This window comes from Hoplias malabaricus, chromosome 3 (assembly GCF_029633855.1).
Source record: "Hoplias malabaricus isolate fHopMal1 chromosome 3, fHopMal1.hap1, whole genome shotgun sequence".
NCBI classification, from domain to species: Eukaryota; Metazoa; Chordata; class Actinopteri; order Characiformes; family Erythrinidae; genus Hoplias; species Hoplias malabaricus.
This window is the reverse complement of record NC_089802.1, coordinates 73,259,463-73,270,932: the sequence shown is the minus strand read 5'-3', so window position 1 is coordinate 73,270,932 and position 11,470 is coordinate 73,259,463. Positions and strand designations below refer to the sequence as shown.

Sequence of the window (11,470 nt, the reverse complement as noted above, 5' to 3'; positions counted from 1 at the left end):
TGAATGAATGAAATGCATTATTAAAGAGGAAAAACTAAAGAAGTAGGACTTCAGAAACAATGTTCATAAATATCGAAGTATTAAAAAACAAAGTACAAAATACTAGTAGAATATATATAAAGTAAAGTACACTGTCAGAATAATTTTGCTGTTGTGCTGTCACTTCTGTGTAACCCTATGGAGTAATTGTAGCTTTTAAAATTGTGTTGATTTCATTCACCTTATTTCATCTCCAGGACTTATTTTATTTTACACCGTTCTGTAATGAACCATTACAAATATTCACCTCTCCATGTTCAGTTGCTCTTGTTCTGGGAATGTACCCCTTTTTGGTCCCGAGTGATCACGTGTGCCATCCCTGGCGGTGCCTCAGTCACGTGAACCCAGGAATCTAACAGATTACAGCCTTGTTCTGTCTCGGATGTCTCTGTCTCTCATCAGTTGTTAGGTGTACGGATTTGCTTGTGTCTCGAGAGGGCGCCATTACCCCTTCCCAAAGTCCAAGTGCTGAACTTTAAACTCATGAAAACAAACTCGGTTTAGACACTGACTGAACACATCGAGGAGATTCCACTGATTAAGGTAAAGCTACTATAATATTCTACATAGAAACGCCATAAACTAAACTCACTGCTTTAAAACTGTTCATTTAAAGTCCGGGTGTTGTACACTGAGACTCGGTCTGCAGTCACATGACCACCGTCAACAACTGGGCTTTTCATTGAGTTCATTACCTTAACTTGTATACAAATGGTTTACTGTTCAGTTTCGTGGTTTATAATGTTGTTGAATGTGAGAAATAGATTAGGTTGTTGCGGCAGTTTGCTTTAATGTCGAAAAACGTACTTCAAACTGCACGTAACTCTCACAAATCCCTCCCTCTTCTACCTATCACTCGCTCTACCTGTTTTTTTTTTGTCTACCTGTTGTTCTCTCCATTTGTCTCTTACTCTATATAACCATATTCTCTTTCTCTGTACTTTCATTCTTGGTTTTTATTCTCTGTCCACAGAGCAGGCATGATTTGGGTGAAGGTCACTCTCAGTACTGCAGTGACACTGGTGTTTTGGTTTGGTGTGTTGGTGTGTGTTGGAGTGCAGGTGCTGCCCATTGTATTAGACACACCTACCTTGTTGATCTTGTACATCTGTTCTGTGCAGTAAGAAGTACTTTAGATCTGAAGCCATGAAACATTGTGTGTTTTCAGAGCCATGTCATCAGTGAAAGTGGAGTGTGTGGTGAAGGAGCATTATGAGATTGGAGAGAGTCCTGTGTGGGAAGAGAATGATGCGTCTCTGTTGTATGTGGACATCTCTGGACAGAAAATCTGCAGGTGGAGCTCTTTGACCAATCAAATAGAGAGCATGCCTACAGGTAATCAGTCTATCAGCCAATCAGGGATCAGCCCTCAAATAGATCAGTGTAAATAACATTCATTCATTCATTCATTATCTGTAACCGCTTATCCAGTTCAGGGTTGCGGTGGGTCCAATGTGTGTTTTTGGACTGTGGGAGGAAACCGGAGCACCCGGAGGAAACCCACACGGACACAGGGAGAACACACCACACTCCTCACAGACAGTGACCCGGAGGAAACCCACGCAGACACAGGGAGAACACACCACACTCCTCACAGGCAGTCACCCGGAGGAAACCCACGCAGACACAGGGAGAACACACCACACTCCTCACAGACATTCACCCGGAGGAAACCAACGCAGACACAGGGAGAACACGCCACACTCCTCACAGACAGTCACCCGGAGGAAACCCACGCAGACACAGGGAGAACACGCCACACTCCTCACAGACAGTCACCCGGAGGAAACCCACGCAGACACAGGGAGAACACACCACACTCCTCACAGACATTCACCCGGAGGAAACCAACGCAGACACAGGGAGAACACGCCACACTCCTCACAGACAGTCACCTGGAGGAAACCCACACGGACACAGGGAGAACACGCCACACTCCTCACAGACAGTCACCTGGAGGAAACCCACACGGACACAGGGAGAACACGCCACACTCCTCACAGACAGTCACCTGGAGGAAACCCACACGGACACAGGGAGAACACGCCACACTCCTCACAGACAGTCACCCGGAGGAAACCCACGCAGACACAGGGAGAACACACCACACTCCTCACAGACAGTCACCCGGAGGAAACCCACGCAAACACAGGGAGAACACGCCACACTCCTCACAGACAGTCACCCGGAGGAAACCCACGCAGACACAGGGAGAACACGCCACACTCCTCACAGACAGTCACTCTGGAGGAAACCCACACGGACACAGGGAGAACACACCACACTCCTCACAGACAGTCACCCGGAGGAAACCCACGCAGACACAGGGAGAACACACCACACTCCTCACAGACAGTCACCCGGAGGAAACCCACGCAGACGCAGGGAGAACACACCACACTCCTCACAGACAGTCACCCGGAGGAAACCCCTTGCAGACACAGGGAGAACACGCCACACTCCTCACAGACAGTCACCCAGAGGAAACCCACGCGGACACAGGGAGAACACACCACACTCCTCACAGACAGTCACCCGGAACAGGAATCGAACCCACAACCTCCAGGTCCGCCCGTGTAAATAACAGGAGTGTGTAATATAAGTTACATAGGCAATTCCTGCTAACTGTAGTGCCTAGGTTCTTTTTTATTTGCTGAGTTTAAGGGATTGGAAAAATATAAAAACATGTCATAAAATTCAATTAATAATTCATGTCATTGTTTTTATTTTTATAATGCAGTAAACATATTTTGTACCAGTTAGCACTTCATTTTGGTCCAAACAATGGCTTTAAGTTTTTAGGGTTTGTGTATTTATTCTTCATCACTCTAGAGACCTTTGTGGGGTGTGTGGTTCCAAGAAGGTGTGGAGGTTATGTGATTGGAGAGGGAACATGCTTTGCTGCCGTCGACTGGCAGAAACGTTCCATCAGCACCATCGCACAGGTGGACACGGACAAAACAAACACACGCTTGAACGATGGGAAAGTGGATCCTGCCGGCAGGTTCTTCGCAGGTCAGAGAGTCTGAGATACATGTCATAACAAAACAGATCAGTAAGTGTGTACCAAAAATGTGTACTCTAATAGCCCTTAAAATGCTGAGGGTCCACTGTGTATTTCTGTATGTTCCCAGGAACCATGGGTCTGGAGGTGCGTCCAGCTGAGCTAGAGAGGAAGCAGGGATCTCTGTATAGCCTCAACAGTGACCGCTCTGTAGTCAAACACTTCGACCAGGTGGATTTATCCAACGGACTGGATTGGTCCCTAGACAATCACTTCTTCTACTACATTGACAGTCTGTCCTACATGGTGGAGGCTTTTGATTATGATATACACACTGGAAGGATATGTGAGTTGCCTGTGTTTTATCATTTTAACGGAATCAAAGATTTATTTGTCTATTTTAATCTCCTGCTGTTGAAGATAAAGTTGTATTTAAAATAATAATAATAATAATAATAATAATAATAATAATAATAATTACTCAATTCCACTTTGCCCTAACACTAGCCCTGCTCCTACAGTCATGACTCAGCACAATGCTGAGAATGGAACTATATAAAGTGTTTGTAGCTATCTAAATATAACTCATTATTTCATACATTAACCAGTACCTGAAAAACATGTATGTGTTTGTTTAATAAGCTAATCGCAGGAGTGTATACCAGCTTGAAAAAGACGAGGGTATTCCCGATGGCATGTGTATTGATGCGGAGGGTAAACTCTGGGTGGCCTGCTACAATGGAGGAAGAGTTCTGCGCATTGACCCACAAACAGGTGTGAATTTGTATGTAAACATTTATCTCATTAAATACCATTTATTTTGTACGTCTCAGGTCTAAAACATTGTCTTCTGGGCTGTTTTTCTCAGGAACACGGCTGCAGACAGTAAAGCTACCTGTTGCAAAAACCACCTCTTGCTGTTTCGGAGGGAAAGACTACACAGACCTGTACGTCACCTCTGCCTGTAAAGGCATGGATGAGGAGTCAAAAACCCAACAGCCTGAATATGGGGGCATTTTTAAGGTGTGTCCCTCAGTCATGTGTCTTCATTATATTATTAAAAAGTAATGTTGCCAACGGTCACTTTTGAGTCACCAATCCACCTACCCACCCAATCCAACCCACGCAGACACGGGTAGAACACACCACACTCCTCACAGACAGTCACCCGGAGGAAACCCACGAGGACACAGGGAGAACACATCACACTTCTCACAGACAGTCACCCGGAGGAAACTCACGCAGACACAGGGAGAACACACCAAACTATTCACAGATAGTCACCCGGAGGAAACCCACGAGGACACAGGGAGAACACACCACACTCCTCACAGACAGTCACCCGGAGCGGGAATCGAACCCACAACCTCCAGATCCCTGGAGCTGTGTGACTGCGACACCTACCTGCTGTGCCACCGTGCCGCCTCTTGGAAATATATTAACTAACAAAATGTTCTGTATACATGTATCTCCTCATTTTAAATATACAAAATCGGTTTAGAATAATCTAGTTTTATTCAAATTATTTAATATAAAAATGGGTGTTTATATGTAGTTCCAAGATTGTGTTTGTGAACTGTTGTGCTTTATTCTCTTCTAGGTCTCTGGTTTAGGAGTGAAGGGAATTCCTCCATATTCATTTGCAGGCTGAACCTCTAAAGCACATTAGTGTTAGTGAATTTCAAGTATATTTCCAATGTTCTCTCACCTGTTAGTTAGACAAATAATTACATTCTGTTGATGGTCTGTAATTGATATGAGCAAAATTGTTTTAAATCAAATGATGAATACAAAAAACATTACTAATAGTGTTTTAAAGGGAATTTTGTCATTAACTACATTGATCAATTGTTAACGATAAAGGTATAATCACACTGTTGCAAAGTGCTGAGACAACCGTATTTACACATTGCTTCTAAGTAATAGCATTACTAAACTTATGCTTTGCCAAACAGTGGTGTGATTCCTGATTATGGATTTAATACATGATCACTGGGTTGTAGTTTTGTTTACATGTGAATCTTGTTGATTATTCGTCTGTTTAAGTCCATGCAGATACACGTTAAGTGTAATGTGGTTCTTTATAAGAAGACGGTGATTTCTACAGACCTCGTTTCATTGCTGTGTGTCTCATCAAATTGAGAGATAATCATTTTTAACAACTGAATGAAATATAAAAAATAAAGGAGAATGTGCCCATGTGTAACTGGAAGGATCACATCAACCTTTCGTGTCTATATTTTTATTATTCCTTGTGAATGGCAATAGAGTTTGGTTTCCTATATTATCTAACATTGACCTATTGCTGGTATGAGTGGACCCCATGGTGACAATTCTGGACTGAGAATAGTCCAACAAGCTAAATTTTACAGCCAGCAGTGTTCTGGGGACAGTGTCCCCTGTCCACTGATGATTGACTAAAGAACCAACACAAATTATGCAGCAACAGATGAACAGGTGTCTCTGACTTTACAAGGTAGGTGTGTCCAACAAATAAAATAAAAATTCTAAAAATATATATATATATATAATATATATATAACAATTAACGTTAACCGTTAACTTAAAAAAATGGGAAAAAGTAAACAATGGCCAACGACACTCAGATATTTTCTGACGTAGAGGTTAGGGGCGGTGCTAAATGCGAAGTCCCGCCCCCTTCCCATGTACAGAGCAATGCTGCTGCGCTGTGGTCCGACTTGTTTTGTTTTGCTTTCTTCCTCAAATAGTTATCTGTTTATTTCCTGTTCTCACTTCATTTTACTTCATGCTGAACCGATAATATTAACCTTCTTGTCCTCAGTGAGTATTAAAGTGGGAGATATCTGCTTTAGTTCAACGTTAACGTTTACAACGCGTACGTTTTCGCCCTTTTTTTGTGTGTGTGTGTTTTTTTTTACGTCATATCAGTTTTGGGTTAAGATGAATAATGGCAGATGAAGAGAGAAGATGGGTCATTTCCAGCTGTGCTGACTGGATGTCACATCTGCCCGAACAGCTGCACAATGTCCTCCTGTGGAACCTCTCAATCCCTGGTAGGACCTCACCCCATGTGTAACTCTCAGTAGTTTATCGATAGGCTGTTACTATTTTGTCATTTTAGACATGATTTTGTGTTGTTTTCAGGCAGTCATGATACCATGTCTTACTGCCTGGACAAACATTCTCCAGTTTTACACTCGCAGCCCAAGATCCTAACAGTGCTGGACCAACTCGTGCCCTGCATTATTCGCCCTTGTATAAAAAAGTGGGGCACCACTCAGGTAGGGGAAGAAACCAACTTCTAAGACTGATATATATATATTTTTCTGCTGAAATTATGTGGTCCTCTTGCTGTACAGTACGTACATTTGTCTACACTAAATACTGAAGAAATTATATTACTGTAGTATTTCTGTGTAATTGTCTGATGTGTACATGTCTTTGTGCACAATTCTGTGTTGCCCTCATGTTTGGGTTGGAAAACATAGCAATATCAAACTAATTGCTGTTCAGGAGCTGGTCATTTCTACTCAGCTGGATTCAGGAATTCGATTTCTGGACCTAAGGATTGCCCACAAGGAGAAAGATTCTGACCAGACCTTTCACTTCGCCCATGGAATATACTCTCTGGTTACAGTAAAGGTGAGAGCTGGTATTGGCTCGTTTTGTCTAATCATATGCAATAGGCTGTACAATATATTGTTGGTTGATCATTATCATAATATTAAGGGGAACAAAGAACATAATACCATCCATCCATCCATTATCTTTAAGCGCTTATTCAGTTCAGGGTCGCAGTGGGTCCAGAGCCTACCTGGAATCATTGGGCGCAAGGCAGGAATACACCCTGGAGGGGGCGCCAGTCCTTCACAGGGCAACACACACACACACACCTACGGACACTTTTGAGTTGCCAATCCACCTACCAACGTGTGTTTTTGGACTGTGGGAGGAAACCGGAGCACCCGGAGGAAACCCACACAGACACAGGGAGAACACACCACTCTCCTCACAGACAGTCACCCGGAGGAAACCCACGCAGACACAGGGAGAACACACCACACTCCTCACAGACAGTCACCCGGAGGAAACCCACACAGACACAGGGAGAACACACCAAACTCCTCACAGACAGTCACCCGGAGCGGGAATCGAACCCACAGCCTCCGGGTCCCTGGAGCTGTGTGATTGCAACACTACCTGCTGTGCCACCCTGCTGCCAAGAACAAAATACCTGTCATTTAAAAAAATGTTGGCTGAACAGGTTTATTTTTACGATGTACTGTTGTATGTGACAATTGCTTGATTATGCTAATCTTTTTGAAGGAAGCGCTTACTGATGTTGCTGACTGGTTGGAGCAGCACACTAAGGAAGTGGTCATCATTGCTCTTTCAGCTTTTGATGATGTGAATCCTGAGCAGCACCGTAGACTGATTGACTTCCTGAAAGGACTTTTTGACAAGAAACTCTGTCCCAAAGGAGTACGTTCCTCTTTATTTTACCTGAAATGCTAACAATATGGAAGTAGCTGTTCCTTACCATCTTTAATATCCCATTTTAGGAAGTTCCCACACTGAAATCATGCTGGTCTCAAGGCTACCAGGTCATTCTCTCGTACGCTGATGGGGCTGCATGTGACCACAAGGAGCTGTGGCCAGCGTGGGATTACTGGTGGGCCAATGAATCTGACCCGAATCTGGTAATATCATACCTGGAAAATAAGAAAGTGACCGTGGGAAGACCAGGTGAGCTTTAACAGAAACGCTATGAACAAGTCAGTCCTGGTTTTTTTTGTAACAAGGAAAGAAGTACTTACAAGAAGCATTCAGTTTTGTTTTTCCCCTTCATTTACCAGCACATCCTACATAATTAAATTCTCAAGATGTGAACAGTCATTCAGACTGGTTTGATGTGAAATCCTCTGTTCTAGAAAAACATATTCATGGTGGTGGTGGTTGGAGTCAGGCATCTGAAGAGTTTAATGACTCTAAATGTCTCTGCTTGAGGTTGAGATAAGATTTTGGTTAAAATCCATTTCTTGTGGAGGGGTGTGCAAAGTATTACCCAAAATTAATTTCAGATTCATCATGGAGGGGGCACCAGTCCTTCACAGGGCGACACACACTCACACATTCACTCACACCTATGGACACTTTTTGAGTCACCAATCCACCTACCAATGTGTGGTTTTGGACCGTGGGAGGAAACCGGAGCACCCGGAGGAAACCCAAGCGGACACGGGGAGAACACACCACACTCCTCACAGACAGTCACCCGGAGGAAACCCACGCAGACACAAGGAGAACACACCACACTCCTCACAGACAGTCACTCAGTGGAAACCCACGCAGACACAGGGAGAACACACCACACTCCTCACAGACAGTCACCCGGAGGAAACCCACGCAGACACAAGGAGAACACACCACACTCCTCACAGACAGTCACTCAGTGGAAACCCATGCAGACACAGGAAGAACACACCACACTCCTCACAGACAGTCACCTGGAGGAAACCCACGCAGACACAAGGAGAATACACCACACTCCTCACAGACAGTCACTCAGTGGAAACCCACGCAGACACAGGGAGAACACACCACACTCCTCACAGACAGTCACTCAGTGGAAACCCACGCAGACACAGGGAGAACACACCACACTCCTCACAGACAGTCACCCGGAGGAAACCCACGCAGACACAGGGAGAACACACCACACTCCTCACAGACAGTCACCCGGAGGAAACCCACACAGACACGGGGAGAACACACCACACTCCTCACAGACAGTCACTCAGTGGAAACCCACGCAGACACAGGGAGAACACACCACACTCCTCACAGACAGTCACTCAGTGGAAACCCACGCAGACACAGGGAGAACACACCACACTCCTCACAGACAGTCACCCGGAGGAAACCCACACAGACACAGGGAGAACACACCACACTCCTCACAGACAGTCACCCGGAGGAAACCCACGCAGACACAGGGAGAACACACCACACTCCTCACAGACAGTCACTCAGTGGAAACCCACGCAGACACAGGGAGAACACACCACACTCCTCACAGACAGTCACCCGGAGGAAACCCACGCAGACACAGGGAGAACACACCACACTCCTCACAGACAGTCACTCAGTGGAAACCCACGCAGACACAGGGAGAACACACCACACTCCTCACAGACAGTCACCCGGAGGAAACCCACGCAGACACAGGGAGAACACACCACAGAGACAACCCACAACCTCCAGGTCCCTAGAGCTGTATGACTGCGACACTACCTGCTGCACCACTATGCTGCCTAATTTCAGATTTTATTCTGAAAAAATTCTTATTTATTTCAGCACACCATTGATTTTTATTATTTTCAGTTATAAACATCACATAAAAACACAGATGACTTGTGTTGTTTTACTGGATACTTTGGATATAAAATAATATGATTAATGACTGTATTTCCATTGTATTCAATCAAAACATCTGCTTCCTTTCATTACTATTATAATCAAATCTGATGGTTTGTATGTTATTTACCCTTGACTTTACCTTCCCTGTATATTATAATCTTCTTATATTGTTTTCTTCCATTATGTCCAACAGACATTTTCTTTGTTGCTGGTCTGAACCTCACTGAAGACAGCAAATACGTGCTTCACCATCTCTTTCAGTCGATGAGGACTATGACCCTTCGGGCCAGTGGTCTTCTGCTGGATTGGGTCAAAAAACAAAGGCCTGGCAGCCAGAAAACTGGCCTCAACATCATATGTGCTGACTTTGTTGGGATTTCAAGAAACAAATTCATTCAACTAGTTATTTCACTCAATACAAAGCCATTAGAAAGAGAGCCCCCACTGGAGTTTATTATGAAATCCCCACTATTATAAGTTTAAATGAGCAATCTGTCATGTTCTCCAATGATTCTTCTTCACATTATGAAGCAGCCATTATACTGACACCTTGTTGCCTGGATGTAACACAGATTATAAACTTAACCTATTTTAAACATGGCCACCGTCATGTGGGGGACCCGTTCTATGGAGCATTAACAGATTTGTACAGACACTACAAAGCACTTTTGATTTTTTCTGGGGATTTTCCTTCATGCTGTTATTAGATGAATAAGGAGAGTAAAATGGTGCACTGTGTAAAAAGGAATGATTGTTAAGGAGCAACGTTTTCCTAATTAAACTTTTGAAAGAATCTCTGCTATGCAAAACCAGAGAGACTATGTTTCTTTTATAGTTACACATTATTTAAATGTGGCGAAATAATAATAAGACTGTCTGTGAGGAGTTGGTGTGTTCTCCCCGTGTCTGCGTGGGTTTCCTCCGGGTGCTCCAGTTTCCTCCCACAGTCCAAAAACACACGTTGGTAGGTGGATTGGACTCAAAAGTGTCCGTAGGTGTGAATGTGTGTGTGTGTCTGTGTTGCCCTGTGAAGGACTGGCGCCCCCTCCAGGGTGTATTCCCGCCTTGCGCCCAATGATTCCAGGTAGGCTCTGGACAGACCTCGGCCCTGAATTGGATAAGCGGTTACAGATAATGAATGAATGAATGAATTATTAAAATGTTGAATACACCAATCAGTTTAAAATAGTGATGTGTCGGTCGCGAACAAACCGGTTCAAAGAGCCGGCTCTTGTAAGTGAACGATGAGAGCCGGTTCCCGTCTAAGACCGAGCCATTTTTTTCTAAGGCTTGCCATTCAACCAATCAGAGAACAACAAGCAAGCTCCAACCCTCCAAGCTGAGACACTTGGTTTTCCTGAATGCCAATCTGCCTTCCTAAAAAATAGTTTAAGAAAATATTCAATCAGTTAAATGTTTGTTGACAGTTGTGGTTGTTTTAATCACTACCATTGAATGCTGATGTTTTGCACTTTGCAGACTATTTGTTTATTTTATTACCCAGAAATTGATGATTATTTAATTTAATAAGCTATTTTGTAACATCTATCTTTTGGGTTCCATTGGCTATATTTCAGAGTTTACAAGCGATTTTTTATTAAGGTGTTTAAATAAAAATCCAGTTATTTATACAGTTGAATGTGTGAGTGCAATCAGTGAGTTATTACAAGACAGCCATAAAAACAATTGGCCATTGCAACACTATTTATTATTTTTAATATTGAACAATAATATTTTGTCCTTATAGTCATGTAAAATGTAGGTAATATTGTTCTGTACCAGTGGAAATAAGTGGTAAAACAAAGAGCCATTTAGGAGCCGAAAGAGCCGGCTCTTTATGAAGAGCCGAGCCAAAAGAGCCGAAATTCCCATCACTAGTTTACAAGCAGGTTTTATATCATACAGTTTACTAAAGGGCATAGCTACACCTTTAGGTAGGGTGACCAGACGTCCTCTTTGACCCGGACATGTCCTCTTTTTTAGACTTAAAAAATGTCCGGGCGGAATTTCACAAACGTCCGGCAT

The 11,470-nt window shown here is 43.6% G+C and overlaps 2 protein-coding genes across 4 annotated transcripts; both read left to right on the top strand.

Annotated features, from left to right (window-relative positions):
* The first annotated feature begins 385 nt into the window (after positions 1–385).
* rgn (regucalcin) lies at positions 386–5,570 on the top strand. The gene is made up of 7 exons (XM_066666424.1): positions 386–582; positions 1,208–1,374; positions 2,872–3,054; positions 3,174–3,389; positions 3,686–3,817; positions 3,912–4,066; positions 4,644–5,570. The coding sequence occupies exons 2-7, from the start codon at positions 1,212–1,214 to the stop codon at positions 4,692–4,694; spliced, it is 900 nt and encodes a 299-aa protein (XP_066522521.1). The 5' UTR covers positions 386–582; positions 1,208–1,211; the 3' UTR covers positions 4,695–5,570.
* A 101-nt stretch (positions 5,571–5,671) lies between these two features.
* Positions 5,672–11,007, top strand: LOC136692757 (PI-PLC X domain-containing protein 1-like). 3 transcript variants are annotated; one of them, XM_066666422.1, is made up of 7 exons: positions 5,672–5,845; positions 5,954–6,078; positions 6,170–6,306; positions 6,539–6,667; positions 7,352–7,507; positions 7,588–7,771; positions 9,639–11,007. In XM_066666422.1, the coding sequence occupies exons 2-7, from the start codon at positions 5,973–5,975 to the stop codon at positions 9,920–9,922; spliced, it is 996 nt and encodes a 331-aa protein (XP_066522519.1). In that variant the 5' UTR covers positions 5,672–5,845; positions 5,954–5,972; the 3' UTR covers positions 9,923–11,007. The 3 variants fall into 3 exon arrangements, with proteins under 3 accessions (XP_066522519.1, XP_066522518.1, XP_066522520.1); XM_066666421.1 differs by having other exon boundaries at positions 5,674–6,078; XM_066666423.1 differs by lacking the exon at positions 5,672–5,845 and having other exon boundaries at positions 5,981–6,078; positions 6,174–6,306.
* The last annotated feature ends 463 nt before the right edge of the window (positions 11,008–11,470 follow it).